General features: G+C 41.5%; 1 protein-coding gene across 1 annotated transcript in view; it reads left to right on the top strand.

The window, feature by feature from the left end:
• Positions 1-505: 505 nt before the first annotated feature.
• Positions 506-14379, top strand: part of SYNM (synemin) — a 44017-nt gene continuing 30143 nt past the window's right edge. Inside the window, exon 1 of the mRNA XM_075273200.1 lies at positions 506-1392. Within this exon, the coding sequence (XP_075129301.1) occupies positions 601-1392 (792 nt within the window). The 5' untranslated portion in view covers positions 506-600. The remainder of the gene's footprint in view (positions 1393-14379) is intronic.

Here is a 14379-nt window from a genome sequence, read left to right as displayed (position 1 = left end):
TCTCTGCATGATTCGTGCGGACACCATGCGGAAAACACACAGACCTCATAATAGTCTATGGCGTCCGTGTGCTTTCATTGCTCACTGCTTGACAATGTGTTCGGTATTCCCTTCGAGGGGTCCCCAAGTGGACTTCCAGAATGGAATACCGAACGCAGATGTGAACCAGGCCTTAGCTGTCTGCATCTGCCCCTGTTTTATTCTATTACTAAGTGGCATGAAGTTTATGCTTTGTCTTCAAGAAGAGGTACTGTAGCAGCTGAGGTGTGCATTAAAACGAATAAGCCTGTAGTCTGCTGCTGCATTAGCCAAGGGTCTCCAGTGTCCTGTACAATTTGCGTTGCAGTATCCCATACGTGAACTTTCTTTTACAGCACTGTCCCAGCAGATGGCACCATCTGACTTTACACTGTACACAGCTATCATCCTTTTTGAAGTACTTCACAGAAGTTTTTCTGCCATCTGTGAGCTCCTCCTTCTTAAATTGTCACTCCCTATAGCTCTGAAGGCTGTGTCCCTTCAGTCTCAGATCTCTGTGGGGCAGCTTGACGAAAGAAGACCTAGACCATAGGATAAGACGCGGTATATAGGGATCACAACATGTATGTAAGGAGAGGGTATGGGGATGAGAAATCCCAACTAAATGAATTGAATAAACGTTTGGACCAGTACCTCTCTAGGGTGAGGCAACTAGAAGCAGAGAACCAGGTGCTGGTAGAAGAGATCCACAGAATACGCCAGGAAAAAGGAGCGGAGTGGACCCAGGTTTACTACAATGAATTATCCCAGCTGAGGAGACAAGTGGAAGAACTCAGTGTAGACAAATGCGAAGCGGAACTGCAGAGAGACAACCTTTGGCAAGAACTTCAGGACTTGCAAGAATTATGGGAGCAAGTCCGGTCCATGAGAGTCAAAATTGATCAGCAGCTAGAACTTTACAAAAAAGACCTGCAGCAAGCAAAAACTAACCAGGCAGCACTGGAAGAACTGTATTTTCGCCTCCAACAAGAATGTCAGATCCTTCAATCTTCTCACCAAGAGGAAATGTTAGCTCTGAGAGATCAAGCTCTTCAGATGCCTTTACAAATTACCATGCAGGAGGTTGTGCGACCCAGTCTAAGCATGACGGATGTACAGAGCTTGTCACTGGAAATTTCAGAAACCTGGAAGGAGACTTTCCTGGTCTACCAGAAGAAAATTGAGGAATTAGAGGATAAACTGAGGTTGGATGTAGAAGACCGTCTTGGGGTGGAGGAAGAGGTCAGAGTACAAAAAATACGGATAGAGGAATTGCGCAGAGAGTATGAGGAACTCCTAGGAATCCAGAAGATATTGGAAAAAGAGCTGCTAAGGATGAAAGAAAAGTACCGACTGGAGGTGGAGGAGTACCAGGTAGGTAGAGCCATAGCCTAAAAAACAATGTTTTATACTCAGCTTATCCCTCAGTCAACAATAGATAGACAACTTCAAGTACGAATACGAAAAAAATCACATGTAAATATGTTGTTTTTTGTTGTTTTCCATAGTTTAAAGAGAATCTGATGACGTCTGCTTTAGTAAATACTTATATTCATTCTGGATGATCAGCATTGTGCCATTCCATTGTTATTCCCTTTAGAAATGAATTAATAAATTGGCAAATAGGTGTGACCACTTTCCCTTTCAAAGGGGTGTGTCCGTAAACAGTCTGATACTGCTAGCACCATTTGGCCAGTGCAAAACATACAGCCCCCTCAAAACTGGTAATATCCAATTGTCAATTTATTGAGAAACATCTAGGAAGAATAATAGAGGAACTTCACAAGACAGACTTCTAATTAAAGATACTCCAGAATTGTTCTATAATTGGGAATACAAATGTTTACATGTCAGGAGAGGCAATAGATTTTCTGTTGTTCAAACATTTCCAAAAACTGGATGGCTGCAGTTACAGTATTTATTTCTCATACTTGTATAGTGCCAACATATTCCGTAGCACTTTACAGACATTGTCACTCATTGTCCCATATAGGATTCATAATCTAAATTCTCTACCAGTATGTCTTTAGCATGTGCGAGCTGAATGTTAGAGAAGAACAAGAGCTCTTCATGCCCTAAGTAGTCATTTTAAAATGCAGTTAATTATCAAGACAGATGGATGGATAAGCATTCATTTCAATAATAATAATAAAAATTATTTATATAGCGCCAACATATTCCGCTGCACTGTACAATTTGTAGGGTTCAAATACAGACAGAAAGATATATTACAAAGAAAGTAATTTCACACAATGGGGCTGAGGACTCTGCTCACAAGAGCTTACAATCTATGAGGTAGGGGGGTGACACAAGAGGTAGCAGGGGCGGCATTGGAGGTAGCATTGCTTATACAATGGTCAGACAATTTTGTGATAGAGGTTACTGTCATTACACAAACATAAAACTTTATGCGCCGTCACCAGTCGTGTCCTTTAACGTGCAGATTCTGCCTGGACATATAAAGTTGAAACGGCATCATATTGTGTGGGGTAATGTGGGAACAGAGGAGGGTTCATTTTAGGGATTCTAATTACGGTACGGAAGGGTTTACATTAGGAATTGTGATATGCCTGTCTGAAAAGACGTGTCTTTATTTGCACTTGAAGCTGTAGAAATTGGGAGTTAATCTGATTTTCCGGGGTAGTGCATTCCAGAGAAGTGGTGCAACTTGGGAGAAATCTTGTATACGAGCGTGGGAGGTTCTGATAATAGAGAATGTGTTAGGTCATTGAGTGAACGGAGAACACGGGTTGGGCGGTAGACAGAGATGAGGGAGGGAGATGTAGGGAGGTGCAGCATTATGGAGAGCCTTGTGGGTGACAGTGATAACTTTATATTTTATTCTAAAATGAATAGATGCACAGATGCAAGTTCTTGTCAGACCCCATAATATACAGCACTATGGGCTGCTGACAGTTTACAAAGAAATTTAAAGGCAAAGTGTTTAGATCTTTATAACCATATATTGCATCCCTGCTACTCTGTAATGACACCCCTATACAGCTGCTTACCCCTTATCCTGGCCCTGCAAGATGGCAAATCTGCCTAGTAGAATAGGGGAGTATATCTGCAAAACTAGACAAAGTTGAAGTCCAGAAAAGCGAGCCTTTTTTAAGCTGCAGTAGCAGCCATATCGGTTGTCCACAGTTTTGCCAAAAACAATTAAAGCTGTAAATAAATGGATATAATATCATATAATTTAGTAGAATAGAGAAGGAATTAGGCTAAGGCCCTACACAGTGGGCCACAATAATAAAGCGCTACAGGAAAAAACATGGCGGCAACACATTGCGGTTTTCCCTGTAGCGCTTTTCACAAAAAGCCTGCAGAGGTTTCTTCTGTGGACTTTCTGCTTCCGCTATACCTATAGGGAAACACTGGCGTTTCTGTAGGTATAATTGACATACTGCGATTTCCAAAAACGCAACAGTTGTGGAAATCGCAGTATATCCGCTGCTCGTATTTTCCCACAGCGTAGGGATGGAATTCGCTAGAATCCCATCCACTACACAGTGACTTTAAAACACTGCGTTATTTTTCAGTAGCAATTCTACCACGTGGAGCCCCGGCTTCAAAGAGGTTTTCTGAGATCAAAAATCTATCCAAAGGGTTACAAAATGAAATACAATAACAACCAATAACTATCTCTTAAATTCCCTGCCACTTTAGTTCCACCTTGGGTCCATGTTTACTCAAGACAGCCATTGCACCCCTATCTACACACATGACACACGTGCCTTTGGCTGTATAGTGCTAAGGCCAGTGATCGACTGCAGCAGGCAGGTGATTATTATTTATTATTATTATTGTTTATTTATATAGCACCATTAATTCCATGGTGATAAGATGGAAACGTTATTGCCACCATCGAGCAAAGATTAGTGGGAATCACAAAAGTAGTGGAGTATTTAGAAGATAATTGTCAGAGCTTGTACTATTTTATCACATCCCCATTGGAGAATTTTTAAAGCCCCTGGTCATCCTATTTTTCTGTTTGTGTTTTATGAGCTGAGTACCCCAATACCCTAAGCTATGATAATAACGCATGCTATATTGTATCTCCAGACATGGTATACAGTTATGTGACCTATTAAAGGGTTTCCAAAAACTTTAATCCCCCCCCCAATCTGTAGTGACATTATCAAAAATCTGTGTGCTGCACATGCACCTGCCACAGACACAGACAGACAGGCTGGGCCTGTGTAACAGTAGATGTCATGGCTGTACAGAAATAGCTTCACTTGTTCTCAATTTATCTTCTTTGTAGTTTAAAAGGATTTATGAGAAAATAACATAGTATCCTTAGTATCTTTACTATGCTGATCTGCGGGACCTCGACTGTCAGAGCCCCACATAGCATAGTTGACATCTGTGCAGTTGATTCTTATATTGCAGATTGTGATCTGAAAGGGTTAAATAGTTATTGCCCTTTCAAAACATCTTTATTCCTGCAAGTGTTTATATGGAAACCTGTGGCTGTACTTTTTTCACATGGCTTCATATTGTTCAACCACTAAGGGTACAGATGTAGGTTTATTACAACATGCAGGAGGCTATATACTTTCATGTCTTTATTGCATCCATTTTTGGCTTTGGTTATGTAAACAACTGGCGTATGGGAAACTGCACCAAACTGTACTATGTGCATTTAACCTTACAATTCTGAGTGCCCCTCATGCACACTGGTAGTCAAGTTCAACGGAGATCTATAAGGTTTATATTTTACAGAATTCTTTAGATAATAACTAATTATCAATAATCTAGCAATTTTATATGTTTCATTTATACGTCCATAAATTGAGAGCCCTGGTATCTATCAAACTCCTGGCATCTTTCAGATACCACCTAGCCAAAGTCTACACTGCTAGTACAGAGAAGGAGTGCAGTAATATAGCACGACTCCATAGAATGATTAGCAAAACATTAAAAACGTCTCAGCCTGACATACTGCCTGTTTCTGTGTGTGCTTTCTGCAGAATCTCCAGTGTATCCTAAGAGATACATCACACTGCTCCCCCGCCTCCTGCTTGTAAATGGTGTCAGAGAGAAACCTATGACAAGCAGGAGGCAGGGAAACAGGTTGAAGCAGCATTTCATGCGAATACACTGAGACTTTGCAAGCAGAAGGTCTATGTCTATCATTTTTGCCTTCAGATAGGATTTACAACAAATAAGGGAACAACTGTAACACAGACAACACCTCTCTGTCTCTTAATTGTCAGTTGTAAATTTGCCTAGTGATTGGGCCTCCAAACATCTGTGAATATAATCTCTCTGTTTAGCCAATAAAGGGATCATAATTATAATACTTGTCTCTTTTTAACCCAAAAGTATTTAATATCACATTGCCAGAAGCATTTTTGGAAATGTAGGCTGCATTAGAGGAACCATATAAGAGAAAAAGATGTTACCAAGATGGCAGACAACCCATAAATAGCACATCAGCTTAAACAAGTATACAAAGGACAAACACAAGAACCTCTACATTATTCTTTAATAGTGTACTAAACTGCATTATATATGCTGGAGTGCTTCTTTAAAGGTAAATATCACATAATTAAATAACTATATAATCCTGCATGGAGGAAAAATAATAGATTATTTTTATTCATGAATATTTGCAAAATTGCATTTTCACAATTTAGGCTAGGTTCATATTTTCGCTGTGCTCTCCATCGTTCAGGTTCACCAGGGGAGAGCCCATCTGCTAAAACAATGGTACCCATGGATCCCATAGACCTCATAGGCACTGATCCCAAAGTCCATCGTGAAGGACTTTTCTCTCTGGCGATGTTCAGAGATGTGAACCTAGCCTTAGATACATAGGAGAAATAAAAAAGACTCCATAGGGCAAATATAGTATATTGAAAATATCTATGGATACTAAAGGTATATGACTGCACTGTATAAATGACATACAATCCATACTGCAGATTTTCCAGCTTTGAATTGCAGGTGGAAAATCTGCAGCATTTATAATAACAGCTAAGTGGATAAGAATCAAACAAATCTCAATCCTTATACTGCAAAAATCCACAGAAGGAAAAACAAAAAGTGTAAAATCTGCAGTAAATCCACAATCACACAACAAAACAATGCACAATTGGATGTGGCTGCAGATTTAGAGACAACATGCTGTAGAATTTCTGCATAGTTTCCTGTGCAGACATACGGTACCATTAGAGAGCAACGAGACAACAACAATAGTGCACTTTGCAAGAGGTTAACCACCTTGTACAAATTGATGGACTATCCTGTGTGTGAACACCCCTGCAGATCAACTGTTTACCAAAGTGTACAGCTCCTTCCAATGTTTTCATAGACGTACGTAAATCAAAGACTTAAATGTGTTGTCCCATCCAAGGATCCTATCTATACTGGTAGCTTATGTATATTGAAGAAATATATTGCTTTAAAAATGCTGCTTTGTTTGCCTGCTATGTGAGTTTATTCCTCCTATTGTTTACACAGCATTGCTATAACCACAGACCTATAGGACAAGTGATATCACTTACTCACTGCTCTTGCTGGTAGGACAATCATTCAACTAACTGCAATTTGCTGATAAAGCCCAGTCTGTTATCTGTCTATGTAAACACACAGATGACACTGAGTCCATTCTGTATAAGCATCTGCATATTATCTCATCTGTATAAGTGTTGTGAGACTTCTACTGCCCGTTTAGCAAGAGGAAGGGGGAGGGAGGAGAAATGCAGGAAGTGAGAAGAAAAGACTGCAGGGAGCCTGCTGAAACACTGAGATGGGAAAAACTCTTTAAATGGGACACTGCCCTTCTGACATTACAGATCTTAAAGGTATCCTATCATTCACACACTATTTTTCTAGGTACCAAGTCGGAATAGCCTTAAGAAAGGCTATTCGTCTGCTACCTTTCGTTGTCTTCTCCGTACCGCCATTCACCTACAATCCTGGTTCTTGTTGGTATGCAAATTAGCTCTCTCGCAGCACTGGGGGCGTCCCCAATGCTGCGAGAGAACTCTCTCTAGCAACGTCTCCATCTTCGTCAGGAGCGTCCTCTTCAGCTTCTTCTTCCGGCGGTGGCTTGTAACTTCTAGGCCTCAGGCCTGTGGGCAGAGCAGACTGCGCATGCCCACAGGCCATGAAAAAAATGACCGCTAGCACAGTATTGTAAGCGGCGCTGGAGAGAGTTCTCTTGCAGCATTGGGGATGCCCCCAGTGCTGCAAAAGAGCTAATTTGCATACCTACAAGAACCGGGATTGTAGGCGAAAGGCGGCACGAGAAGACAACGAAAGGTAGGAGACAAATAGCCTTTTTTAAGGCTATGGTACATAGAAAAAATAGTGTGTGAACGATAGGATCCCTTTAACTAGCACACCAGGCACCAAAACTAACTGCACTTGTTGCTCAGGAGTGGTGGGGGTAGAGAGAAAATTCCAACTGTTCTGGAATCCTTGGAGCAGATGCTAAGAACTTGAATTGGTGAAGGTGATGAAAGCTCCTCTTTAATAGCACAGGTTCCCATACTAAAATGCCACTTTTATTAAAGGGCCTTACAGAAGTAAAGTGCAACTGATTTATCAAGAGGTTCCAGCTTCTTAACAAATCAGATTCATGCCCGTGTGCCAAAATAGAGCTCTACACCAGACAAAAACTGGCATAGATATTCTGTATAACTCACACTAGAATACTGGCATTGGTGATAATACAGTAAAATATGTTGTCGAAGCATTCCCAGCCTGGGCCACCCCACTCTGCCTACATTCATGAAAAGTGGCAAGGAAGGCACTATCCTGCGGACCATATGAGAATGAACCCTATAGATCAGATGGCTTCTTCTGGAATCTCCATTTAAATCCGATATCCTTATATAAACTACTTTATATGTTACTTGTTCTTAATGACAGGTTCCTTAAGTATTTTTGTCAGCACTAAACAGGTGACGAACGACAGAAGACGTGGCCCCTGCAAGGTTGTTACAGTAATGAAACAATTCCTTGGCTATATTTAACCCCCCTTTTCCATTTAAAAGCCAGTGACTGATGAAAGCTTGTGAGTTATATATATATACAATACAATGCCATTAGCAATACCGCTGACATAAAGGTTAAACATTAGCTTAAATTACCCTGCACCACTACAAGAAACCTGCTGTGTGATGCCAAGTGCATTGCTATATGGTGTTTACACAGTTGTTTACCAGTGTCAGGTGCTAAATGGCTATATGTAATGTTATATTGACTTGAATAGCATTCTGTATATGCTAAGTAGTTCCACAGCTTTAGAGCATACCTCCAGTTCTAAACAATTTTTCATAAATGAATAGTGCAGGTTAGTGTATGAAACTTTGTAATATATCTTATTAAAGAAACGTTTTCCTTTACAGTTTTCAGTTGCTTTCTACATATTAGTCTATGAAGAGGGGATAGAATAAACATTCAAAAAATTGTTGTTTCTTTATTCGCTATTCTGAACTCTTTTAACATTGGTAGGTTGTAGATCAGAGGCTGACAGTGCACAGAATGAGGAAATAAAACAATTAACTAGCCACCAGGAGAATGCTTCTCCACCCTTCCCTTCTCCATAGAGCTCTGTGTGTGAGGCTGAATACGGAGACAGACAAATATACAGCAGCTTAATAAGGGGTGAAGGAAACAAAACTTCTTAATAAGATATTTTACAAAGTTTCTTATATTCACCAGTACTATTCATTTATGACAATTTGTTTATAACTGCAGATACGCTATAAAAATTAGTGGGTTCATCTACATTTTATATGAAGCTGTTATGTGTTGCATCAAGTTGTAATGCTGATGTATTGTATAATAACTGTACAATTCTACCATTCTGGAATAGGAGAAAGATGAGTGACATTCTCCAATTGGTAATGATTCGGAAGCCTTATTGGCTGTCGCCCAAATTGTCCAGAAAGATTTTTAATAGATAAATATATAAATGATCTTGACAGCAAAGGAGGAGGTGCAAGGCGGGTTGTTTTCAAGCAGCTGATCTGCGTTGTGCCAAGAGTGGACCCCTCTAATCTGATATGGATGGACTATCCTAACTCCTAAACCCCTGGCATATACCTCAAACATGTTTAGCAGTCCTGTCAAACATAATGGTGAATACAGTGTGAATGTCTGCAGCAAATATTATACAAGAGGACTTATCTGGTGCCAATGGGAGATCTTTTCATTTAAAAGGGAGCTTTCACATCCTCTGGCACTCGCGGTATTATATACCACTAGAAAGCGGACAGTGTTCTGAATTCAGCGCACTGTCAGCTTTCCCAATGTACACCCAGGTGCAGGAGATATCAGTGCTGTTAATTTTCACACCAATAGCTCTCCATCATCAGAAGGGAAGGCCTTAATACTCAGTGTAATTGCTGAACGTTATGGAAGCCCCTTTCTCCCAACAGAACTCTTCCATAGCACTGTACTGTTTCGGCGGGCATTCCTTACTGCCCAGTGATGATGCTGAACAATAAGGCCCGCCCTTCTGACAGTGAAGGGATATCGGTGCCAAAACTACCAGCATCGATATCTCCAGCACTAAAGTATGTACTGTCAAAGCTGTCAGCTTTCCAGCCAGAGGACGTGAAAGGTCGTCTTTAATCTCTGGTACAAGGCGGTGATTCTAGTTTTTATGATTTTAAGCCTAAATTTGGGAAGCGTCATATAAAATGGAAGCTCAGGCCTATAGCCTCCCTGGTCTCACATTTGAGAGACTGTAAAGGCTTACACAAGTAGTAACCTGACATAATTTCCACAGGGGATTACATCATCTGGATAAGTAATAGATGTTGTAATTTCCTGTGAAAATAGAATTTTAGATTTTTTCCTTATTTTTTAAACAGAAGCATGGAAAATGTACAAAACAGACTTTGTGCACAGGCTTCACCTTCCCTTGACTTATATAATAGAGGCCATGTAGAAGTATCATAACACAGAAAAATCCACAACTCTCACCTTACTGCATAGTATAATGAATAAGTAAGTTATGGTATGATGAATAAGTAAGATATGGTATGAAGAATAAGTGAAGATTGTGCAGTATTGTAGTATGATGACAGACACTAATAAGATATTGGGAGGCTTTTTTTGAAGGCTGATTTTGAGGCAGATTCAGAGTCAAAATAAGCGCCAAAAAACTGTGTGCACTGACCCTTAGATAGTACAGTTGCTTTTGACCACAGTGGTTTTCTAATCTTACAGTGTTGGGAGCAGGTCCACAGGGAGAGAAACACCACCAGGCACCCATCTTAGAGAGTGTGGGAGAATCTGCATGAATCTGCTGCAAGTGACAAAGAAAGTCAAATGCGGTGCCGTTAGTGACCGAAGTAGAAAATACTTTTATTAGAGCATTCCAAATGTGACGTTTCACCAAGTATATTAGACGCCATTGCTTGTTACAGTATTACTTTTATCACACAATACTTGAGTGTCGTAATTCTATGCGTTATTATTGCTGATGGAGTGAGGTCCTTTCACGAAACCATAGCTTATCCTTATTAGATACACCATTATCTAATGAGGTCCATAGAGCACCATTGGTGTCTGTCATGTAAGGTCCAGTGCTGTCATCATTTTTGCTGGTCAGCTTCTATTACTGCGCAAAACAACGGAAATGGAAAATGGAGAAGTGAACCCAGTTTAAGAGAGGAACATTCTGTAAGACATCATCTAATGGCTTTCTTATCATCCAACTCCAGCTGGTGATATGTCTTGGCCAGTAATAAACTTTTTCTTACTTGATAAATATTTAGGTTTTTAGAAAAATATTTAACTCTGTATGAACTAAACTTATTGCTGTTAAATTAGATTATGTAATATACTATTAATTTATGCAGAAAAGGAATTATGGGAAGAATTAAGGAAACATTTATTTAAGTGAATCAAAATAATAGTCTCAAGGGTAGATTGACCATTCTGGCACTGGCAGAGCCTATACTAAGAAAGGACACATAGGCAATACTTTCAGTGAGTTTGCCGCCAGAAACTTGGGGGCTTCTAGTCTGCTGTAATGTTCAGTAGTAACATATCAGATGAAGTTTTTGTAGTTTCATCCACTTTCAGCAACTAAAACCTGCAGTGCAAAGTATTCTGCATGTCAGTCATCGCTGTTGATTCCACCTGCAGTTTTCAATACTTGCAACCTGATTTGGGGTATTTTTTGCAGCAGAAGCATGCCTGTTTGGTGCCACTTTAGGCCAGAGACACATTGCATGTAGCTGCCACAAATTTTCCAGTAACTAACATGCAGCAATTTCCAGTTGCCGTACAACAATCAAACAAATCCCATCCACATAATACATAAGAAACTTGTAGTGCAAAATGATTTCTCTACAGGTTTTACACCCACAACATGTATGTTAACATGTATGTTATTGCATTGCAAAAGATGAGTGCCATAGGGGGCTGCAGAAAAATCTACAGGTGAGACACAGCAAAAAGCCTCCATTTTTACAGAGGACAACACTACTGAGTTTCCCTGCGGACATTCAGAGGCGTTATTGTTCGTTGTGGCCTTTGTGGCTAAAGTACAATGTAGTAATCTGATTTAAGTGTGTCATGACTAGAGATGTATCTTTGTACCGTGTTAGCCAGTGGATATGAAATAAAAATTTTATGGAGAAGTCTTCAGTAGTTGATACCTTTATTAATGGCTAACTTAAAAAATGATGACATATTGCGAGCTTTCAGGATAACTAAAATGATCCCTTCATCAGGCTGGTATAACACAATGTCTGAAGGCAAGCATATTTATACAGGAATAGAGTGTTAGATGCAAAATAGATGGAAAGCAGAACATGCAAATAAACAGTTTAAAAAAACATATATATCAGTTTACAGTAAAGTTCTCTGGGTTTATGGTTCCCTTGATCAGTCACATGGTGTCTAGTTTTTGTTAAACGTCATAAAACCCTGTGACTGGTTTAGCCCCATTTGGAGTGTGTCAAAGGTCATCATGAGTTTATATTCCCAAATCCTCCGATGTTTCCTGCTTTTGAAATTTCCTCTTAAAACCAAGACTTTCATGTCATTGAGGATATTATGATTTTGATTGCAGAAGTGTTTTAGCACAGGGAGGTCAATTCTCTGCTCTCTAATCGTTTGTCTTTGGGAATTCATCCTCATCCATGCGGACAGAAAAAGTGCAAAACATGCCCTCACATACTGACCATGGATAAAATAAAGATCCCGAACTCCGATCAAGACTACAAGATCCTAGGTACCGTCACCTGCAGCACACCTAATGAGGTGTATTTAATAATGTGTACCAAATGTCCTGGGGGCCTTTATGTAGGTGAGACAGGACCAGGGCCGCCATCAGGAATTTTGGGGCCCCATACAGCCTAAGTGATTCATGTCCCCCTTCCATCTCTGCCCTCAGATTCATGTCCCCCCAACTCTGCCCCCAGATTCATGTCCCCCCTCCATCTCTGCCCCCAGATTCATGTCCCCTCCATCTCTGCCCCCAGATTCATGTCCCTCCATCTCTGCCCCCAGATTCATGTCCCTCCATCTCTGCCCCCAGGTTCATGTCCCCCCATCTCTGCCCCCAGATTCATGTCTCCACAGCTCTGCCCCCAGATTCATGTCCCTCCATCTCTGCCCCCAGATTCATGTCCCCCCTCCATCTCTGCCCCCAGATTCATGTCCCTCCATCTCTGCTCCCAGATTCATGTGCCCCCCATCTCTGCCCCCAGATTCATGTCTTCACAGCTCTGCCCCCAGATTCATGCCCCCCATCTCTGCCCCCAGATTCATGCCCCCCATCTCTGCCCCGAGATTCATGCCCCCCATCTCTGCCCCCAGATTCATGTCCCTCCATCTCTGCCCCCAGTGTCATGCCGTCCTCTCCTTCATCTGCCCCCAGTTTCACGTTCCACATTAGACTTACCTTCTCCTTCGTTCCCCCGCTGCTCTCTCGGCGCCTCTCTCTCTTACTGGCGCACAGTTGTAGACGCGATGTGACGTCATCACATCGCGTCTACACTGCCGGGTAGCCGGCGGCAGCGCTGAAGCGAGGAGCTGACCTGTGTCAGCTCCTCTCTTCGCTGCTGCCGCCAGTCTCGCTAACACATATGCGGCTGAAGCGAGGAGCTGACCTGTGTCAGCTCCTCTCTTCGCTGCTGCCGCCGATCTCGCTGACACATATGCGGCTGAAGCGAGGAGCTGACCTGTGTCAGCTCCTCGCTTCAGCCGCATATGTGTCAGCGAGAGAGGCGGCAGCAGCGAAGAGAGGAGCTGACACAGGTCAGCTCCTCGCTTCAGCCGCATATGTCTGCAACTCAGATCTGCGTCCTCTGGACGCAGATCTGAGTTGAAACAGCAGACATAGAATGACTGCTGCGGGCACCAGGGGGCCGGCACACGGTGGCGGGCCAAAACCGGGCCCCCCCCATTTTTAAATTTGGCCGGGCCCCTGACGCCAGTAGCAGTAGTACTGGCCTATCGGCGGCCCTGGACAGGACAGACACTGAGGATGAGGATGAATTAACACAGACATACGAATAGAGAGCAGAGAATTGACCTCCCTGTGCCGAAACACTTCTGCAATCAAAATCATAATATCATCAATGACATGAAGATCTTGGTTTTAAGAGGAAATTTCAAAAACAGGAAACATCAGAGGAAACTGGGAAACTGGAAACTGGGTCAGCCTGGTGGTGAAGTTTGAGTCTCCCACAACCTCAAACTTCACCACCAGGCTGACCCAGTGCAGGAACACAGTGGCAGCCATTGAGGAGGCCCTAGATATCGACCGCACAATTCTCTACAAGTCCGTAAAATCCATTAACACATCAGGGCTGGTTCTTATGCATTGAGAAAGGGTCTTTTGACTTGAAACGCGTTGTGTGTGAACTATAATAAATCTGTTTATCTAACCTATTTGAACAGGTGAAGCGCAGTCCTATGTTTTTCGGTCCCCTACATTTATTTTTTTTAGGGGGCATTCATATGGAGTATTTTGATGTGGATTCTGATGCGGAATCTGCGTGGAAATAAAGCACCCAGCAGTTATATATGACACTTAAAAAAGCAGCATACCAAACTTGCATCATTTTAATAGTTGATTTGCTATATTGAGATCTTGTAAACATTATTAAAACATACCATGAAATGTATTAGTAAGTGAAATGTATTAGTTAAAAAGTTGTGATAACTGAAGCTCAAGGCTAAGACCCCATGTAATGTCATGCAGCAAAAAGCACTGCGGGAAAAACTGCGGTGGCAATACATTGCATTTTTTTCTGCAGCACTTTTCACAGGAAGTCCACAGAGGTTTCCACTGCAGACTTTCTGCTTCAATTATACCTATAGGAAAAAGACCGGTGTTTCCGTGGGTATAAATGCCAGCTGAGATGTTCAAAA

Source organism: Leptodactylus fuscus, chromosome 5, assembly GCF_031893055.1.
Source record: "Leptodactylus fuscus isolate aLepFus1 chromosome 5, aLepFus1.hap2, whole genome shotgun sequence".
NCBI lineage: Eukaryota > Metazoa > Chordata > Amphibia > Anura > Leptodactylidae > Leptodactylus > Leptodactylus fuscus.
The sequence above is the reverse complement of the archived record's forward strand: the minus strand, read 5'-3'. Positions and strand labels throughout refer to the sequence as shown.